Source organism: Clarias gariepinus, chromosome 27 (assembly GCF_024256425.1).
Source record: "Clarias gariepinus isolate MV-2021 ecotype Netherlands chromosome 27, CGAR_prim_01v2, whole genome shotgun sequence".
Lineage (NCBI taxonomy): Eukaryota > Metazoa > Chordata > Actinopteri > Siluriformes > Clariidae > Clarias > Clarias gariepinus.
The window spans coordinates 23,805,826-23,827,952 of record NC_071126.1 but is presented as its reverse complement, the minus strand read 5'-3'; the positions used below and the strand labels follow the sequence as shown (position 1 = coordinate 23,827,952).

The 22,127-nt window shown below is 39.7% G+C and overlaps 1 protein-coding gene across 1 annotated transcript; it reads right to left on the bottom strand.

The window, feature by feature from the left end:
• Positions 1 to 137: 137 nt before the first annotated feature.
• On the bottom strand, positions 138 to 21,687 carry LOC128514777 (NLR family CARD domain-containing protein 3-like). Its single transcript, XM_053488630.1, has 11 exons — positions 20,531 to 21,687; positions 19,909 to 19,985; positions 18,944 to 19,060; positions 18,685 to 18,789; positions 17,797 to 17,848; positions 17,406 to 17,610; positions 13,859 to 15,632; positions 12,390 to 12,563; positions 2,832 to 3,005; positions 1,260 to 1,436; positions 138 to 279 (listed from the first exon to the last, which is right to left on the bottom strand). The coding sequence occupies exons 3-11, from the start codon at positions 19,054 to 19,056 to the stop codon at positions 252 to 254; spliced, it is 2,802 nt and encodes a 933-aa protein (XP_053344605.1). The 5' UTR covers positions 19,057 to 19,060; positions 19,909 to 19,985; positions 20,531 to 21,687; the 3' UTR covers positions 138 to 251.
• Positions 21,688 to 22,127: the final 440 nt, after the last annotated feature.

Sequence of the window (22,127 nt, the reverse complement as noted above, 5' to 3'; positions counted from 1 at the left end):
TAATTAAAAGTAAGTGAAAGTAAATTAATTCAGAAAGTAAACGTGTGCTTTTGGAGTTTTTTGTCCTTTTATTTCCTGTACATTGGTGATTTATTTTGGGTCTGAATGTTGTTATAATCAAAGATAAGATGGTAAAATGATACAGTGAAACAGTAGTATGAAAACAATTCTTGATTTAAATAGTAAAGGGTTATACACATAGTAAATGATGATATAGAAGAATGTATTTATCAGTGTCAGGGTCCTGAGAGTCATACTGAATGGTACATTATGGTGACACTGCAAGAGAAAACACAACAGAGTATTAAAGTATGGTTATGCTATTACACAGTCAGTTAAGCCCTGCTTACGTTATTAAACTAAATAGACTAAATTAATTTGGGTCAAATTTATCTGCCTTTAGAAACTGAAGTTAAAACTATAGTGGAACCTTTGATTATGAACATAAGATCTTCCGGGAGTGGCTCGTATTTCAAACACTCATAAATCAAAGCAAATATCCCCATAAGAAATAATGGAAACTCAAATTAATAGTTTCACAGCCCAAAAAAATAAATACATAAAAATAATTATCAAAAAATATAAAGCAATAAAACAAAATAAAATAAAACCAAATAACCAGGACTTTACCTTTAAGACAAGTAAAAATAAATCCCGACAGATAAGAATTTACATTTGTGTGTGTGTGTTTTGGGGGGTGGGGGGCATGGTGTCCAATGATTCGCACACAGACAAAAAGAGCAGCTGATACAAAGAGAGAAAATGGATCTTTAACCTCTCTAATGAGACTTTCTTTTGCTTTACACATGCGCTGTACACACACACATACAGAAACAAAATAAAATATGTTTTACACACACACACGTGGTCACAATGTTATAGTAAACAGTACACACGTGCACAAATGTTGATTATACAAGTAAGAGACGAGCACTAAGACCCAGCAGGTAACGATTACCCACAATTCCGCAGCACAAGATATACAAGCACAAGCACAAGATACTCGGTACTCGTAAACCAAGACTTGTTCATTTTCCAAGTCAAAATTTATTAAAAATCTTTGCTCATCTTTTGGACACTCGCAAACCGCGTTACTCACAATCTGAGGTTTCACTGTATCACATTCTCATGTCCTCATAAGCGTTTCTGCACATTACTACCTGCATGTGTTTATATTCTATAATACACACCTTTTAACACAATACATTTAAATCACACACACTAATACATTTCTAATATCTACAGAAACTGTTACTTACTGTAGTTTCTCCAGTTTGTAATTTGAGTTTTTCAGTATTGCAGAGAGCATCTCCATCCCTGATTTTCCTATTTTGTTACCATTAAGATTCAGTTCTCTCAGGTGTGATGAGGGGTTTGAACTCAGAGCTGAAGCCAAAGCAACACAACCTTCATCTGTAATGTTGCATTCCCATATCCTTTAGAAAGAGAATACGAAATACTGGTTTTATCTTGGTGGCTGCACCAATCACTTTATTTCTCAAATGTAAAGGGAAATGATGTAGTAAATTCAGGAAGATAGACAAACATTTCAAATGCCAATTTACCACTACACTAGAAACCTGTATCAGAAACTTATACTGGGACTGTATTATCCAGTGTGGTGATGATGCTGAAAAAATTATAAATGGACCTTTTACTGTATTTAGCAGAGAGGACGGAACTATAATCACAAAGCTGTAAAACTGGTGATTGAAGCAGAATGGCAGCACAGGTTAAAGGGAGACGTGAACTGTGTAGCGGCGTCCAATCGCTGCATACAGGCAAGATAGTGGGATCCTCCGTGACTCGTTTGCACTCCTACAAACTGTTTCCTGATTTAACTGATCACTGAAATCTTTATTTGGACTCCGAAGCTAGCTTCGAGCTACACCTGTCTCTCCTCGCTGCCAGTGATCCAGACCCCATCTGCCCTCTGGACCTGTCTGACTCGTCCTGGTGTCCCTCTTATTTTTGGAGATCTCGTCACATGGACGCCCCGTGTGGTCTGTCTGGGATGCGTGTGGTGACTGGGGACGGGTCCACTTTACCATGAAGACGGTCCTATCCTCGGCTGATGCAGACAGTTGTTTTCTGAGGACTCGTGACTGCAGTCACTCAATAGTTCAGGACTGGAGTTTCCTACAGTCTACCTGAGCCTCCAATAACCAACTGGACTCCATATGAACTTCCCCACATCTCCTGTTATACTGAACTTCCAGCCTCCTAACACACAGTATGAGTGCAGATCAATCCCTGCTATCCGTTATCACCCAGATGAGGATGGGTTCCCTGTTGAGTCTGGTTCCTCTCAAGGTTTCTTCCTATTACCATCTCAGGGAGTTTTTCCCTCAGCACTGTCGACCTTCAGCTCGTTCATCAGGGACGATCTGATCATTCTGATTCACACACACTCACATTTCGTACGAACTTAAATAATTTTCACATTTCCATAACCTGCTGTCTTGTTTCTCCTGTACTGAAGAAGAAAACTGCATAAGTTCACTGCATAAATTCATTTTTGGTTTTATCAAAGTTTTATCAAACTTTAAAATATATCTGTGTGCCTGCAGTAGGATTCATCTCAGCTCAGTGTCACACCTACACATTTCAGTTTGCTGGTGCACCTTATGTACAGTTTCCATCTGCATATATCTGGATGAGGATGGGTTCCCTGTTGAGTATGGTTCCTCTCAAAGTTTCTTCCTATTTATTTGCATAATTTAATTTATGATCATTTAAAATGCTGTAAAAAAGCTGCTTTTGACAGTGCCATGAAAGTGTTATATTAATAGAATTTAATTGGATTTACAGTATAACTGTGATGCTCTTACCTCAGTGTCTCCAGTGTACAGTGTGGACCCTTCAGTCCAGTACAGAGTACCTTTACTCCTGAATCCTGCAGGTCATTGCCACTCAGGTTCAGTTCTCTCAGATTGGAGGAGTTTGAGCTGAGAACTGAGGACAGAACTCTACAGCTTTCATCTGTCAGATTACACTCCCACAGCCTGGAAGAAAATTATTACATTAACAGTGTGATATGTTGCATGACATTTTTTAGATTAAAATGTTACAACTCTATACATAAATTAATTACTTTTTATTTATAGTGCTCATCAATGTAATTATAAATGATTCATAACTTCGAGTTATTATTGTCCTAATAATGTTAAAATAATAATAATAATAATAATAATAATAAACTAACAAATGCAAGAGACCAGAAATTTAGCTCCACATTTGGTGTAAAGCCAGAACATATCAAACATCAAAGACAAAAACCTGACAAAGCATCAGTCTGAACAATATCCTGTCTATATGATGATATGGAGCAAATTGTTAGCCTGCAGCCCTGTAATAAGAGAGACGCCACTGTATTAAACTCTGTGTGGTATTTTTTATTTTATTAATATATTACCACAGAACATGATCTGTATTGACCAAAAATAGTTCACTAGTATTGCAGTATGTGGTGCGGTCTGGAGAGCCGCACTACGAGATGTTATAATATTAATAAGAGCCCTAATGCAGGGCTTTAGAGGGATTCAATGAAATAGGAGGCTATGAGAGTGTTTATGACAGGTACAGGAAGACCTTCCTGTTTTGAGATAGCGTGTGATTATTAATTAATTAACAAAAGGATTAAAAAGAAAACTGAAAACACAAAATAAACAGGGCTCCGCCATCTATGTGAGAATGGATGGGCCTCTGAAAACTAAAACAAAAACTGTATCCTCTCGGGGTGTAGGCCCTTACCGAGAATTTATGAGAGAGAGAGAGTTTGTGTCTTTTGATCTTTGCACTATTAACATAAACTGGGTATGCACCCTGGACTAATGCATGCCATCTTTCTCTCTCTCTTTCTCTCTCTCATGCCGCCAGGCCTCATACCTCACAATAGCCTTTACTTTTGCAACAATAGATCTAACATAACCTGCTTTAACAACCATGACCAAGTACAATACAACACCTGTACCAGACTCACATTTGGCCAGTGTTAGTTTACTGGTAAATTGGCAGATCCAAACCACCAACATTCTTTTATTAAGTGGGCAACATGTTCAGGCCATGCGGAGCTACTGTATAAAAGTCATTAAGGTAAGCCTCAGGTTTAAAAAATCTCACATGGCTATGGTGGTAGGTGCACTTGCAAGTAGTGAAAAAGGTCCAGTTTAGTCATACCCTTGCAGAACCCACCCATTCAATTCCATCAACCACATGATGAACAGCTGTAGCATACCAGAATAGGAAGCCTCTCCTAAGTGGCCCAAAATCGTGACTTTTTTTCTTTTTTTACCTTTTAGGAGTGTGAATAAGAGCAATTTATTAACATACTTAAAATTGGAAATCACTCCTACAGTATCTCCACCAAAATACTGTATACCAGTGCTCTGAAGGTATCCTAACTGGTTAGAAGTTGTGTGGGAATGGCATTCTGGCATTTGTTGTGACAGATCTTGTCTGGTTCAGGTACCAGTGTCAGATGTCTTTTGCTCATAGCTTACAGTTGCTTATAGGTCTTAACTTTTTGTGATTTATATATCTTTGATATATAATATGTATATAATTCAATTATTTGTCACATGTGCAGAGAAGGAAGGTGGATATACTGCGTGTCCAGGAGACCAGGTGGAAAGGTAGCAAGGCCAGAAGCTTAGGATCAGGGTTCAAATTGTTTTACCATGGTGTGGATAGGAAAAGAAATGGAGTAGGAGTTATTCTGAAAGAGGAGTTTGTAAGGAATGTTCTAGAGGTGAAGAGAGTATCAGATAGAGTGATGAGTCTGAAGCTAGAAATTGAAGGGATAATGTTCAATGTTGTAAGTGGTTATGCACCACAGGTAGGATGTGAGTTAAAAGATAAGGAGAAATTCTGGAGTGAGTTAAATGAAGTGATGCAAAGCATCCCCAGAGGTGAAAAAGTGGTGATTGGTGCAGACTTCAATAGACATGCTGGGGAAGGGAACAGAAGTGATGAAAATGTGATGGGCAGGTTTGGTCTTCAGGACAGGTATGTAGAAGGACAGATGGTGGTGGACTTTGCAAAGAGGATGGAAATGGCAGTAGTAAATACTTTCTTCCAGAAAAAAAAAAGAACATAGGGTGACATACTGTATACTGTAAGAGTGGAGGCAGAAGCACTCAGGTCGACTACATCTTGTGTCGACGTTGTAATCTGAAAGAGATCAGTGACTGCAAAGTGTTGGTAGGGGAGAGTGTAGCCTGACAACACAAAATGGTGGTGTGTAAAATAACCCTGGTGGTGAGGAAGGTGAAGAGGACAAAGGCAGAGCAGAGGACAAAGTGGTGGAAGCTGAGAAAGGAAGAATGTTGTTAGGGCCAGGGTAGCTCAGTGGTTAAGGCATTGGGCTACGGTTCGGAAGATCCCAGGTTCAAACCTCACAACCATCAAGTTGCCACTGTTGGGCCCTTGAGCAAGGCCCTTAACCCTCAACTGCTCAGATGTATAATGAAATAAAAATGTAAGTCGCTCTGGATAGGAGCGTCTGCCAAATGCCTAAATGTAAATGTAAATTGTTGAGACAGGCTATGGGTGGTCAGGAGGTGCTTGCAGTTGACTGGACAACTACAGCCAATGTGATTAGGGAGACAGGTAGGAGGGTACTTGGTGTACACCACGCACTGCACCACGTTCCCTCCGATCCTCCAGCACTGCTCGCCTCATCCCACCATCTCTCAGGGATCGAGGGCGGCATTCATCCAGGCTCTTTTCTGTTCTGGCACCTAGGTGGTGGAATGAACTTTCTCTAGATGTCCGTACATTAGAGACTTTGACTATCTTTAAACGACGACTCAAGACTCATCTGTTTCTCCAGTACTTGGACTAACCCCCAACATTAAATGTAAACATTAAAGCACTTTTTGTAAGTCGCTCTGGATAAGAGCGTCTGCCAAATGCCTAAATGTAAATGTAAATGTGGTGGTGGAATGAGGAAGTCCAGGAGTGTATACAAGGAAAGAGGCTAGCTAAGAAGAAGTGGGACACTGAGAGGACTAAAGAGATTAGACAGGACTACAGGGAGATGCAGAGTAAGGTGAAGGCAGAGGTGGCAAAGGCCAAACAAAGAGCATATGAGGACTTGTATGCTAGGCTAGACAGTAAGGAGGGAGAGGTGGATCTGTACAGGTTGGCAAGGCAGAGAGATAGAGATGGGAAGGATGTGCAGCAGGTTAGAGTGATTAAAAATAGAGATGGAAATATACTGACAGATGCCAGGAGAGTGATGGGAAGATGGAAGGAGTACTTTAAGGAGTTGATGAATGAGGAAAACGAAAGCGAACAAAGAGTAGAAGAGGTGACTGTTGTGGAACAGGAAGTAGCAAATATTAGTAAAAGTGAGGTGAGAAGGGCGTTAAAGAGGATGAAGAGTGGAAAGGCTGTTGGTCCTGATGACATACCTGTGGAGGTATGGAATTGCTTAGGAGAGGTGGCAGTAGAGTTTCTGACTAGTTTGTTTAACAAGATCTTGGGGAGTGAGAGGATTCCAGAGGAATGGAGAAGAAGTGTATTGGTGCCAATTTTTAAGAACAAGGGAGATGTGCAAAGCTGTGGCAAATATAGAAGTATAAAGCTAATGAGCCAGACAATGAAGCTGTGGAAAGGAGTAGTGGAAGCCAGGTTAAGGTGAGCATTTGTGAGCAGCAATATGGTTTTATGCCTAGAAATAGTACATCAGATGCAGTATTTGCTTTGAGGATGCTGGCGGAGAAGTACAGAGAAGGTAACAGGGAGTTGCATTGTGTCTTTGTAGATTTAGAAAGAGCATATGACAGGGTGCCGAGAGAGGAGCTGTGGTATTGTATGAGAAGGTCTTAAGTGGCAGAGAAGTATGTTAGAGTGGTGCAGGACATGTATGAGAGCTGTAAGACAGTGGTGAGATGTGCTGTAGGTGTGACAAAAGAGTTCAAGGTGAAGGTGGGTCTGCGTCAAGGATCGGCTCTAAGCCCCTTTTTGTTTGTTCTGGTGATGGACAGGATAACAGATGAGGTAAGACATAAGTCTCCATGGACTATGATGTTTGCGGATGACATTGTGCTTTGTAGCGAGAGCAGGGAACAGGTGGAGGAAAATTTGGAGAGGTTGAGGTATGCTCTGGAAAGCAGAGGAATGAAGGTTAGCCGCAGCAAGACGGAATACATGTGTGTAAATGAGAGGGACCCAGGAGGATTGGGTGAGGCTACAGGGAGCAGAGGTAAGAAGGTACAGGATTTTAAGTACTTAGGGTCAACGGTCCAGAGCAACGGAGAGTGTTCAAAGGAGGTGAAGAGGCGGGTACAGGCAGGTTGCAATGGGTAGAGAAAAGTGTTAGGTGTGTTGTGCGATAAAAGAGTATCAGCGAAAATGAAAGGAAAGGTGTATAGGACAGTGGTGAGACCAGCAATGCTCTACGGCTTAGAGACAGTGGCGCTGAAGAAAAGACAGGAGGCAGAGTTGGAGGTAGCAGAGCTGAAGATGTTGAGGTTCTCCTTAGGAGTGACAAGGATGGATAAGATAAAGAATGAGTTCATCAGAGGGACAACCCACGTTAGAGGTTTTGGAGATAAAGTCAGAGAGGCCAGATTGAGGTGGTTTGGACATGTTCAGAGGAGAGATTGTGAGTATATCGGTAGAAGGATGCTGAGGTTGGAACTGCCAGGCAGGAGGTCTAGAGGAAGACCAAAGAGGAAATTTATGGATGCAGTGAGAGAGGACATGAAGTTAGTTGGAGTGGGAGAAGAGGATGCAGAGGATAGGGTTGGAGGCAAATGATTCACTGTGGCGACCCCTGAAAGGGAACAGCCGAAAGACAAAGAAGATTTGTCACATGTACCTTACAGCAAAGTAAAATAATTTTTTAACATATCCTAGTAAGGAAGCTAAGGTCAGCCAGGATTCAGTACCCCAGGAGCAGATAAAATTTAAAAGCCTTGCTCAAGGACTCAACAATGAACAGCTGGCATCAGCTCCTCCAGGTTGCCACTGTTGGGCCCTTGACCAAGGCTTTTAACCATATCTGCTTCAGGACGCTGTATCATGGCTGACCCTGCGCTTTGATCCCAGTTAACCTGAAATATGCAAAGAAAGAATTTCACTGTGCTCTACTGTCTCACAGCGGGGTGGGTGTATGACAACTCAGTGGCATACTCGTTTTGAGGGCAAAGCTGGCAGGATGGTGTCCATCCCACCCGGGAAGGTGCTGCTCTCATTTCCTGTAGTATAGCTCATAGTCTCAGAAGAGGCCTAGTTAATCGGTGACAATCCAGAGCCAAGGCCAGGGAGCAGACAGACAGGCTAAACCAACCGTCTGCTAGCTGCATAGAGTTGTCACTCAGGGTTCACTGTATTGAGACTGTGTCTGTTCCCCGAGCTAAGCAAAAATGTAGAAAGACTCAGAAAGTCTTTTTTGGTAATTTAGTTAACATAGATACCACAAACTCGGATCACACTGAATGCGCAGCCGGCACCTTTGATCTGAAACTAGGACTGTTAATTCCTAAAGCAGTTATTGTTAAAGAGGAGGAGGCGTCGCAATTATTTACAATAATAATTGTACAAAAATTTGGACACAAATTAAACTCATTTGAGAGAGGGGGAGATGGGGAAGAGAGAGAAGGGAAGAGAAAACAGAAGGGGGGAGAGCAGAAGAGAAGAGATAACAGTTAGGTATGGTCGCAGTCACATAATGTATAATGTGAATGTATATTAACTGTAGAGTGCAAGCAGAGACTCCGGCAGGACTAACTATGACAGCATAACTACAAGACAGAGCCAGAGGGAAACACAAACATAAGGGGTTTCCTGAGATGTAAAGCAAACAATCACCTCACCGTCAGCAAACCTAAGTGATCAGTGAGAGTGAGGAAGACAGCATCCAAACATACCAGTTCACCATAATACTCTACGTCCATGAGTCCCCCAGATCTGCTCCTTTACCTAAGGCTAATCTATTTATAAAAATGCTTGGCTAATAAATAGGTTTTTAGCCTGGACTTAAACACTGAGACTGTGTTTGAGTCCCGAACACTATTTGGAAGACTATTCCATAATTTTGGGGCTTTGTAAGAAAAAGCTCCGCCCCCAGCTGTATTTTTCATAATACACGGTACTGACAAGCAGCCTGCATCCTTTGATCGAAGTAGGCGTGGCAGTTTCGTAAGACACTAGCAGTTCGCTCAGGTACTGCGGCACAACACCATTTAATGCTTTATATATCATAGTAGTATTTTAAAATCAATGCAAAATTTCACAGGGAGCCAATGGAGTGAAGATAAGATAGGGGTGATGTGCTCATATCTTCTGGTTCTAGTGAGGACTCTCGCTGCTGCATTCTGGACTAGCTGAAGCTTATTTATGCATCTAGCTGAACAACCAGACAGTAAGGCATTACAATAGTCCAACCTAGAGGTAATAAAAGCATGGACTAGTTTTTTTGCATCGTTTAGCGACAATAAATTTCTTATCTTGGCAATATTTCTGAGGTGAAAGAATGCTATCCTGGTAATATTATTTACATGAGCTTTAAATGAAAGATTGGAATCAATAATCACACCAAGGTCTTTCACTGTTGCACTTGATGGACAGAAAGGCCATCTAAAGTTACGGGGTGATCTAAAATTTTACTCCTAGCTGTATGCGGTCCTATGACTAGAACTTCTGTCTTATCCGGATTAAGTAGAAGGAAGTTATTTAGCATCCAATTTCTTATGTCCTGCACACATTGCTCAACTTTAGTAAACAGTTTTTTCTCATTAGGTTTTGCTGAGACATATAACTGTGTGTCGTCAACATAACAATGAAAACTAATACCATGCTCACGGATTATGTTGCCCAGAGGAAACAAAGCAGTGGACCTAAAACTGAACCCTGCGGAATGCCAAACTCCACTAGAGAACATGCAGAATAATCACCATTTAAGTCTACATACTGATAACGATTGGTCAGATAGGATCTGAGCCAGGAGAGGGCTGTACCCTTAATTCCTACTACATTTTCTAATCTGTGAAGAAGAATTGCGTGATCAATGGTGTCAAAAGCTGCACTGAGGTCGAGTAATACAAGCATAGTTACACAACTCTGATCAGAGGCCAATAGGAAGTCATTTACTACATTAACGAGTGCTGTCTCTGTGCTGTGATGAGGCCTGAATCCTGACTGATACAGTTCATGTATGCCATTTCTATGTATATATGAGCATAGCTGCTTCGCTACTATCTTTTCCAGAATCTTAGAGATAAAGGGGAGGTTTGATATTGGCCTGTAACTGGACAGCTGACAGGGGTCGAGGTCAGGTTTCTTTTTAAACGGTTTAATAAATGCTAATTTAAAAGATTTTGGAACATAACCAATGCTGAGTGAAGAATTAATTATTCTCAACAGGCGTTCTGTTATTGCTGGTACTATCTGTTTAAGAAAATGTGTTGGTACAGGATCTAATATACAGGTTGATGAATTTGAAGAAGAGATGAGTGAAATTAGTTGATTCTCTTCAATGGGAGTAAAGTATTCTAGGTTCTGATCTGACATGGCTAGATTAACATCTAGGTGATCTAATCGAAGTTGGGAACTCTGGGAGATTACTGATAAAACTCTGTTTGGTAGTTGATGTGAATGTACGTTTCATATGGTAGCGCCGCGCTGTACGTACATTATTATTGTGGCACACTTGAATTGAGACAAGATAGTGATCTGACATAACTTCAGATAGTGGAATTGTGAATAAATTTCTTATACTTAATCCGAATAATATTATTAAATCTAAAGTGTGACCTGCTTTATGAGTGGGTCCTACTACACACTGATTTACTCCTACCGAGTCCAGTACGGACATAAATGCGGTTCTCGGAGGGTCTTCTGGGTTTTTAAAATGAATATTAAAATCTCCAGCAATTAACACTTTGTCTACAGAAACGACTAGGTTTGAGAGGAAATCTGCAAATTCACTAAGAAATTCCGAGTACGGCCCTGGAGGTCTGTAAATGACAATTAGCGGGATCGACTGAGCTGACTTAATATAGTTAAATACACTTATGTTACTATAAAGAATTTCAAATGAATTAAATTTGTGTCCATGTTTTTGTACAATAGTCACATTATCATTGTGAATAACTGCGACGCCTCCTCCTCTACCAGTTAACCGAGGCTGGTGTATGTAGCTGTATCCAGGAGGACTAGCTTCATTTAGAGCTACATACTCGTCCTGTTTAATCCAGCTTTCTGTTAAACAGAGTATATCAAACTCCTAATCTGTGATAATTTTATTAATTATAACTGCTTTAGATGCGAGAATAACCAGTAAACTGACTTCGGCCATGGTCGTTTCTGTTTAGTGGGTGTGGCCTGCGACGTATTATCATGCAGCTCCCGCTGAGCTTCTGTCTAGTGTAAATGCGGGCCGGTTCTGGTGCCTCGGCCGGTTCTGGACTGGGAACCACTGAGAAGGCACCTTGCACCAGTGTAAATAATGTAACAGAGAGGCTGAGGCGGAGCTTCATCATGCAGGCTATTCTGGGGCTCATCCAGAACAGCACAAATTACTAATCGTACTTAACGTCACACCTGGTTAATGATGCGCATTACTCCTCACATGCACATTTGCACACAGCTTATATACTGCAGATTTCTTGTTCATGTTTTATACATAAAATGAGGATTAACTTGCACTTTTAGGCTTAATTGTATTCTGTAGTGAAATCTTTTATTACATTAACATCTTTGCTTTTTATTATACTGTGTTTGGTTGTGTAAGTGACAAAAAAAAACTTATGTATCTTTTGCTTTCTAACCCTAGCTAATTGTTTCTTTAAGCCCTTTATCTGAATTGATAACCTAAATACTGTAACTAATAAGAACCAATATTTAAGGGCTTCTCTTTAGTAAAATGGTCTGAAAGATCTTCATTAGGTTGCTACATTAAACCTTCAAACAAGGTTATATTAAACAAATTCCATGGAATTAACAACACAAAACTCAGCCAGCACCAAATATAAATGGGTCACAAACATACATGCACACAGCACAAAAACACTGAGGCTCTAAACAACACATAGCTATCAAGTGGCCAAATTTACACATGGATAAAAAACAAAACACTACAATTAGACTAAACTGTAGGCTAAATTCAGCCCTGAACAGCAGAAAAATGTCTAGTTGCTAATGCTAAATCTCCCTAGTCATACAACCACCAGAGAAGGAAAATGGCTGCAAGGTATTCTCTGGATGGACTCTAATGGAATGAACCCAAAGTATTTGCATACAATGATCAGAGGTTCGTGGACTGTCCATTTGACTACATCATCTGGTTCCACCAGACATCTCTCTCTTTCTCTCTCTCTCTCTCTCTCTCTCTGTGGTGTGCGTGTGTGTGTGTGTGTCAATGTATGTGTGTGTGAAACCTTAGTTTCTCCAGTGTACAGTGTGGATTCTCCAGTCCAGCAGAGAGCAGCTTCACTCCTGAGTCCTGAAGTTTATTGTGACTCAGGTCCAGTTCTCTCAGTCTGGAGGAGTTTGAGCTGAGGACTGAGGACAGAACTCTGCAGCTCTCCTTTTTCAGATTACATTCACGCAGACTGAAAGAAGAATTAGGTGTTTGTAAGTGTAGTGACTGTTCTTTAGTAACAATGGCCCATCTGAAGAAAAAGATAAAAAAGGCTGTAGGAGTGTAAGCGATATATACTCAGCAAAAAAAAAGAAACGTCCTCTGACATTCAACTGTTTTTACTTTCAGTAAACTTAATGTGTAAATATTTGTATGAACACTAAAAGAGTCAACACCATAAGACATAAACTAAAAATGTTTCCCAATGTGTCCCTGAATGAAAGGAGGCTCAAAATCAAAAGTACCAGTCAGTATCTGGTGGCCACCAGCTGCTTGAAGTACTGCAGTGCATCTCCTCCTCATGGACTGCCTATTGCGGACAGTCTGAGCACTGATGGAGGGATTGTGTGTTCCTGGTGTGACTCGGCCAGTTGTTGTGGCCATCCTGTACCTGTCACGCAGGTGTGATATTCGGATGTACCCATCCTGTGCGGGTGTTGTTACACGTGGTCTTCCACTGCGAGGATGATCAGCCGTCCTTCCCGTCTCCCTGTAGCGCCGTCTTAGGCGTCTCACGGTGCGGACATGGCGATTTATCGCCCTAGCCACATCAGCGGTCCTCATGCCTCCCTGCAGCATGCCTAATGCACGTTCACGCAGATGAGCAGGGACCCTGGGCATCTTTCTTTGGGTGTTTTTCACAGTCGGTAGACGAGTCTCTTTAGTGTCCTGCGTTTTTAGAACTGTGACCTTAAACGCCTACTTTCTGTAAGCTGTTAAGGTCTTAACGACCATTCCACAGGTGCATGTTAATTAATTGATTATGGTTAATTGAACATGCATGGAAAACATTGTTTAAACCCTTTACAATGAAGATCTGTGAAGTTATTTGGATTTTTACAACATCGTTGTTGAAATACACAGTCCTGAAAAAGGGACGTTTCTTTTTTTGCTGAGTATATTTGTTTTTTAACAACAATGCAACGTCACATTTCTGCAAAATCCTCAAAAGGATGCAAACCATCCTATATATGGTTTTTATATGCATATATTTATAATGCAAACTCAAATATGGGTGCTTTGAATTACAAGCATGCTTCCAGAATGAATTATGCTTGCAATCCAAGGTTTTACTGTATGGGAAAAAATGCAAGAAATGTGTATTATTTATAGACTGTAATGTTGTTTTATTAAATCAGTATAATGAGTTGGTAAGTCAAAACAAATAACAGTAAAATGTTAAACATTATATAAATCACTCACATAATTCAGGGCTTCCATTCAAAAGACAATGTAGTAAAACATTTATTTAAAAAAAATACTTACTCAGCTTTTCTGCAGACTTTTACCACAGACATCAGCTTCAGAAGACATTGCTCTGATGGGTCATATGTCCTTAAATTGAACACATCCAGCTCCTGTTCTGAGTTGAGCATTACAAACACCAGAGCTGACCACTGAGCAGGAGAGAGTCCTGTTCCACTGAGACGACTGTAACCTCCTCTGTTCAGATACTTTTTTACTTCCAGCATTAAAGAATGATCATTCAGTTCATTCAAACAGTGAAATAAATTGATGGATTTCTCTGGAGATGGATTCTCCCTGATCTTCTTCTTGATGTACTTAACTGTTTCCTGTTTGCTGTGAGAGCTGTTTCCTGTCTGTGGCATTAGGTCTCGTAGGAGCGTCTGATTGGACTCCAGTGAGAGACCCAGAAGGAAGCGGAGGAACAGGTCTAGGTGTCCATTCTCACTCTGTAAGGCCTTGTCCACTGCACACTTCAGGAAAGCAGGAATGTTTTTCTTGGTAAAAAGATCTGACAGATCAGAGGTTTGTTGTTTGGTTACATTTCTGCTGATAAAAGAGAGAAATGCGTATAAAGCAGCCAGAAACTCCTGAACACTCAGATGTACAAAGCTGAAGACCTTCCCCTGGTGAAGCCCAGACTCCTCTCTAAAGATTTGTGTACACACTCCTGAGTACACTGACACTTCTCTCACATCAATGCCACACTCTCTCAGGTCTTCCTCATAGAAGATCAGGTTTCTTTTCTCCAGCTGTTGGAAAGCCAGTTTTCCCAGTGCCATGATACTCTCTCTGGTCTTCTCAGGATCAGGGTCACATTTCTGATGATACTTTTGGTCCTTGTGTTTGATCTGAAAGATCAGGAAATGTGTGAACATTTGAGTAAGAGTCTTGGGGATCTCTCCACTATCTGCTTCACCCAACATTCTCTCTAGAACAGTGGCTGAGATCCAGCAGAAGACTGGGATGTGGCACATGATGTAGAGGCTTCTTGAAGACTTCACATGTGAGATAAATTTATTGGCCAGGCTCTCATCACTGATCCTCTTCCTGAAGTACTCCTCTTTCTGAGGATCACTGAACCCTCGTACCTCTGTTACCTGGTCTATATACTCAAGAGGGATCTGATTGGCTGCTCCTGGTCGAGAGGTGATCCAGAGGAGAGCAGAGGGAAGCAGGTTCCCCTTGATGAGGTTTGTCAGCAGCACATCCACTGAGGCTGACTCGGTCACATCACACAATCTCTCATTGTCCTGGAAATTTAAAGGAAGTCGACACTCATCCAGACCATCAAAGATGAACAGGACTTTGCTGTCACAGGTTATTACTTTCAAGTCCTTAACTTCAGGGAAAAACGTGTAAAGAAGGTCCATCAGACTGGGATTTTCCTGCTTCATCAGATTCAGCTCTCTAAAGGGAAGTGGAAACATGAAGGTGACGTCCTGATTTGCTTTTCCTTCAGCCCAGTCCAGAGTGAACTTATGCACGGAGACTGTTTTTCCAATTCCAGCAACTCCTTTGGTCAGCACACTTCTGATGGACTTGTCTTTAAAGAGATCATTACATTTGATGGGTTTCTCCTGTGTTGCTGCTCTCCTGGACTCTGTCTCAATCTGTCTCACCTCATGTTCATTACAGACGTCTCCACTCCCACCCTCTGTGATGTAGAGCTCTGTGTAGATCTCATTTAGAAGAGCTGAGCTTCCATACTGTGAGATGCCTTCATTAATTCTTTTTAACTTTTTTCTGAGGTTGAATTTAAGATCTTGCTGATACTCAGACACCTGGACAAGTTCTAACATACAGGAGAATAAACGTACTGTAGTCAAAATTTTTATCACAAATACACAATCCACCAGATAAATGGAATACTGTTTACATTAGAGTTAATTCCTAAAATGTTTTTTTAGCAATATAAAAAATACTAATTTTAGTAACCTGAGATATAATAATATTGAGTCACGTTGCCAGTCTGGGTGAGTTTCCCAGATCAGCTACTTTTTATCATCTTGGGTTAGAAAATCTTTTTAGTGCAGGTAATAAAAAAATGTTGATGTAGATGCAAGTGCAGGTAAGACAGACAGGATTTTACTAAACTTGAATGAACATCAAAACCTTCATAGGGTAAATCATAGACGTAGTCAAAGAAACAGGCAAGTATCAAGCCAATCGGCAAGTCATGTTACACTAGAGCAAGTAAAAAATCAGAAAGCAAAACAATGGATCAAAGTTGTAAGGCTATCATAAACACAGCTTGGTAATGTCCAGAAAACTCGCAAGACTTCGAACTCCATTCCAAGTCCCTCCATTCCTGAGTCCTATTTAAGCAGCTGGTTAATGGGGTGCAGGTGTGTTTAGAACTCAGTTGATTTGGAATGTGATAGTTGTAAGTTGGAGTGTGTTTCCACCATGTTTATATGTACTGTAGATACGGCCTGTTCTGCCATCTTAGTTGGCATGACAAGTAAAAACAGGTGCTTATAGTTTTTGTTCATTTATTTAAAAAATAAGGAACGAAATGTCCCATTTACACAAATATTCAGACACCTCCTATGCCACTTGCCATTAAGCTTTGATGTATCCTACTCCTAGTGGTTCTTGATTAAAGTCCACCTGTGCCTGATGTATTTCATTGGCCATAATTAGGGAAAGCACACACCTGTCACACCTAAGCCAAGTTTTTCTGGACCTTTCCTGTGAAAGCATTAGTGGGTTTGCTTATGTTACTAGTCCTGTGTTATTTTGGTTTGTTTAAACTTTAATTAAAGTCTTCACTTCTGTGTTTATGCCACGCCTGCAATGCTACATTCTTGACAATATACAGTATAAATGGTACTTTTGTGTACTTTATTTTATTTAATTGTATCGTATCATTTTGTTTTCTCTCCAAGTACTTGTGTTTGTTTAGCTGTCTGTTACTGTTATAAGGTTTTGCTGAATTGCAATTTTCCTCAAGATAAATAAAAATTTAGAAGCAGAACGCTGGATTGTTCTTTGAACAACTCTGTGGAGCGGTCCAGCCAGAGTCCAAAACTGAATCCAATAGAGCATCTCTGAAGAGATAATAGCTGGGCACTGACCCCGACTGTTCAACCTGGTTCATCTTGAATGAGAAGAAACTTCTAAAAGCGTCATTCATATATACTGTGTATATATATATATATATATATATACACACACAAAATAAAATATGTTTCACACACACACAAGTGTGGTCACAGTGTTATAGTAAACAGTACACGCGTGCGCAGATGTTGATAATACCAGTAAGAGACGAGCACTAAGACCCAGCAGGGGAGACGATTACCCACAATGCCATAGCAAAGAGAAAAACCATTGGCTCAGTTGTGATCACATGACGCTCGGCATCAAAACAAGAAGCGCATGCGTGATACATGATACTCAGTACTCATAAACCAAGACTCATTTTTACTGCAAATCTTAGCTTGTCTTGTGGAACGCAGCGTTACTCGCAATCCCAGGTTTCACTGTATTTGCAAAGTGCTATAAAAGGACAATCTTCTTTCTTTAAAATTTAATTAAATAATAATTGTCACAAAACTCTTACTGTTCTTCAGTGTATCTGCGAGATCTGTGTGGTTCATGTTCTTCAGGACGTGCAGTGTGATCTTCAGCGCTCCCTCTCTCACACTGTGCAGATCCTCCTCATCCTCCACCTCTCTCTCGGTGCATGCTGGGTAATCTGGGCTCAGGAGCTTCTCAAACCTCTTCAGTTCGTTCTTTATTAGAGTGATGACTTTGTGTTCCAGCTCCTGATTAGAAACAGACAGGAACAGCTCGAGATATTATAATCTTACACAGTGAGAGAGATGTTTATTTTATCAAAAGTGCAAATGAACTCTGTGTTTTAACCAGAATTACAACTGAAAATGTATCTGTTTTCATTCAGTCACAAGTTAGATATTTTATAAAGACACACAGATTAAAATGTTACCCACATTGAATATGGACTCCAGCTGATTTCTGCTCTCTGATTTCTCTGATTGTGCTCTGTGAACAACAACACACTTAAAGTACAGGAACAGGTTTTTAACACTTATTAACGCAACAATTAAAAATGATTTCAGGATTTCCTAGTTGATATTTCAAAATGTTTGTCATGTTCTGGGTAGAGTAAGCGGACGCAAATGCAGGTGTTTTGTGATACACTCTTGTTTTTTTTTATTTTGTTTTCTTTCTTAATTTAAAGTCTCTCCAGCAGGAAATAAAAAAACACAGACTGAAATCAAAGAAACAGGAAAACAAACGAACACCTAACGTGGCCTCCTCAGGCTGGGTCTGCAGGCGGGCATAAACAAACACAGGAGATTAGCCGTAGATACAACAGAAGTCATGAGAGCTTTACACTGAACGTGGCTGGCGTCTCGGCATTGACCTTGACCTAAGTGAGCATGTCCTAACAGGCCTTAACCTGACCCTGCAGACGCTGCTCAGTCCTGAGGAGGAGACAAGGAGACACAGCGTGTTTTAGAAGACACATAGACAAACGTGATGACAACAGTGAACGGACAAAACACTACGGGTTTGGCTGGCTTAAAAAGAGACACACAGGGGAGAGACACAGGTGAACGCAATCTGTGATAGGGAAACATACCAACGTAGACACACTAGGGGGAGACAAAGCAGCGGCTCAGTAGTCCGGAGAACCGGATCTTATTCCACCGGACTGTGGTGGTACAGGTGTGACAGTTTTGAAGAATGAATGAAGGAATAAATATTATATTATAATTATTATACTGTGTATAGTGTAGTGCAGTCAGAAAGGAACTCAGTTTTCCTTTTACTGCTTTAAAAAGTGACACGTTAAATCATATTACTAATCTTACATTTGGTCTCCATCTCTGAGATCAATTGGACGGAGCGCTGACTGGTCACTCCTCATGGACACACAGCTGGGTTCTGGTGAGTCTGATCTCTTTCCCTCCATCACTCTAAAGCAGAAATAATACGAGAACAAAATATATCGAATAAACATGAATGGTAATATAATCCTGCTTCACCATCTGATAAATCTCATTAAGGCCTTCATAATGAGATGAGTGAGTTTGATCAGGTGGAAACTGTAAAACACCTCACTGTACTGACCTCACATCAGTAGAACTGTCTCTGTCTCTAATGTTCTTTGGCTCTTCCATTGACTCTTCACTCTTCATGGACACACAGCTGAGTTCTGGTGAGTCTGATCTCTTTCCCTCCATCACTCTACAACACAGATATTATTAGAGCAAAACGTGCATTAAAATATAAACCCTAATGTAATATTGCTTATATATTTTAGCATTTTGCATCAATCCTAAATTTGTAAATAACCTATTGTAAATGTCTATCTGAAGAACAGAAATTACTTTATAAATCTTATTTATTTAATCTAAACATTTATAAACATATTTTAAAGTAACTTAAATGGTGTAATCATTAAAAAGACAGCAGCAAATAGTGTCTATGTCCTCCTCTGTCTCCAGCTCTGATCTACAACAGCAATGCCTGAAAACACTACAACAACTTACAAAATATATATAACTAATTTCCTGATCTAATTTATCAGGAAAAGTGGCTGAGATTGGAAACGATTATAAAGGTTAGAAGTTACTATATAAGTTTTTGAATAATATTTTGATCACTTTTAGAAAGGAAGATGCAAACTTTTAAACTGATGCTACGTTTAGTTTATCACCATTAACACTTAATATACCCTGATAAACCCTTTTCTGTTTACACACTAAATGTTTTTAATTATAAATCCTACTATCGGAAGACTATCTGCACTTGGACGATCCCAACAAAACCCATCAATGGACAATCACACTGCTGCTGACACTCATGTTTTATTATTTTATACCTCCCATATGTAGTGTAATTCACTTTTAGATCACTGACAGTGTTATAAGCATTTTATTATATATCTTACTGTGCATGGTTGTGTGTTTGACAAATACATTTTTTTTATTTGAAGTAAAGAGTTGAAAGAAATTGTTTGTGTAAATGTGAAATGAAACTAAAAAAGTTTATGTACTGAAAGCAAATGACAGTGAAATATAAAGTGTACTTACCCTCAGTGTACTTCTCTTTTGCAGTTCAGTGCACTTCTCTGTCTTTGTTGAGGGCGTGTGCAGTAAACACAAACTTTCTATAAATAATCATAAAGGCATTTTATTGTTGGGGAACATAATGATGTGGAAATATTATCTCTGTGTTCAGACTGAAATCATGTGACTTGTCTTTGTAGACAAACCTGTTTCACCAAGTCACTGATGTTTTGGATAAAGTTTAACATCACTAAATAGTTTTAGTTTGTGTCGTGTGAAAAACACTCTTATGGTATATTTAATACATACAGATATAAATCCAGGATTATGGGAAAAGTCCCTCAGACTGCTGGCTGAAGGTATACAGTGTGATATAAAATACAAACCCCTTCTGAGAATAATTTTCCTTCTTTCCTTATTTTGTCAGAAAGAATTTCGGTGAAATTTCGGTGAAGTCACTATAAACCTTGTTATTTTTTCTTTAAATCATGCACAGAGCTACCACATAACCTGACTCTGTATCATTAAACGTTTATTTACAATTATGCGATCAAATCATTAAGTTTTTTATTTACATTTATTAGTTTTATTATTATTATTATTTTAGACTTTTTTTGTTCTTTATATCTAAATGTAACCTACTCACTGTGTGGCCTCCAGCAGACTTCAGCAGGTCCAAAGTGTCTCAGCCCAGGAAACAGGTTAGATTAGGTGTAGCTTCCAGTGGGTGGAGTATAAACGCTCTCTCTCTCTCTCTCTCTCTCTGTCTCTCTCTCTGTCTCTAGGGATGGGTCACTAACAGAAAGTGTAAGTATGTAAAGGTGTAAATTCTGGTTTATAAAAATGCATTAATTGGGACACTCACCAGGAAGTGATAGACTTTAAGTTTTATTAACGTTTTAATGTTTTGTAATTATATTGTGTATGTAAGATATATGATTTTAATGTACTTGATTTGTGATGGGTTTTAATTCTTAGAAATATTCCATGTTAGTGTTACAGTGCGTGTTACCAGGGAACAGAAGCTGCTCGTTTAGTTTCACTTTGCTGTGTGATTATTTCTCTACAGCAGTAAGCAGTGGTTACCAACACCACAGCCATGGAGATGTTCTGTATTCACCAACAGACACCAAGTCGTCCCTCACGCCTTCTTTAATACATGATAAATAAATTAAACAATATTATTGTCTGTTTCTTTGCTTTAAAAAAAATCCTCTTAAATAAAGGAAAGATCTTTAGTAAATAAAGACAGATTATAGCTGTGTTTATAATGTAGTATTATTTTATGCAGAGCGGTCTTGTGTTTTTGTCTGTTTTACTTTTTATTGCTCTGTTAATCTATTACAGCAGAAGGTCATGAAAAAGTGAAGTAAAGACATTTCTGTTTTAAATGAGGAAATGAACGTTTATTTGTTTAATTATTCTTTTTTTTAGTTTTGCTTATATACAGTAAATCTTCACAGTGACCTTCATAGCAAATGACAATAATACAGTGTGGAAGATTAGCAACACAGATGGCATGAACTAAATAATGTAATATTTAAATCATAAACACTGGTGAAAATGTACAGGATGTTTTTGAACACTAAATTAAGTGTAGTGATCCTTCTGCCCCTGAGTCAGTGCCCTCGTCAGCCTCGCTCCTCACTTACCTCCGCAATTTTACTAACCAGAACTGAAATTACACACAAAGTGCTGTGCAAACATTTCATTTGAACATGTCAATCATTATTGATTAGTGTATCAGTGAGGTAGAGCTGGAGAGATTACTCTCAGAGGATCTCTTTAGAGAGAAGGAGTTGGAAATCTGCTACAGTCCCACGCTGAGGGGCGGAGCCACACAATACTGGGCGTGGTTACAGCACTGTCACATTAATGTCAGAGCAGTGTACCTCCTGTTTCACTTCCAAATGGACACTTTCTTTATCTCCCCTCACTCCTGTTATTACCAGCACTGGCTTTACCATATTTGGGAGCCATGAAACAAGTGTCTATATTTTTAAAAGACAATTAACCAGAGAAATAACCTTATGACACTCAAAAGTTGCACAAGCTTTGTGTACAAGAGATATAACATACTGAAGGCGCAATGTGTGGAGGAAGCTGTTGTGTTTGCTGTGTCCTTGTTCCAATGTGCTCACTACGAAAACAATAAGTGTTATTATTATTATTATTATTATTATTACTGTTGTTGTTGTTTTTCGTTGTTGTTGGTGTTGATGCTTAATTTTATATTTGCAAAT

Coding starts and splice junctions, on each gene's coding strand:
- LOC128514777 (XM_053488630.1), bottom strand. CDS start 19,056: ATGGAGGGAAAGAGATCAGACTCACCAGAACTCAGCTGTGTGTCCATG. Junction 17,849..18,684: donor CTCAGAGATGGAGACCAAAT/GTAAGATTAGTA, acceptor TGTTGTTCACAG/AGCACAATCAGAGAAATCAG. Junction 15,633..17,405: donor CGCAGATACACTGAAGAACA/GTAAGAGTTTTG, acceptor CCTGTATGTTAG/AACTTGTCCAGGTGTCTGAG.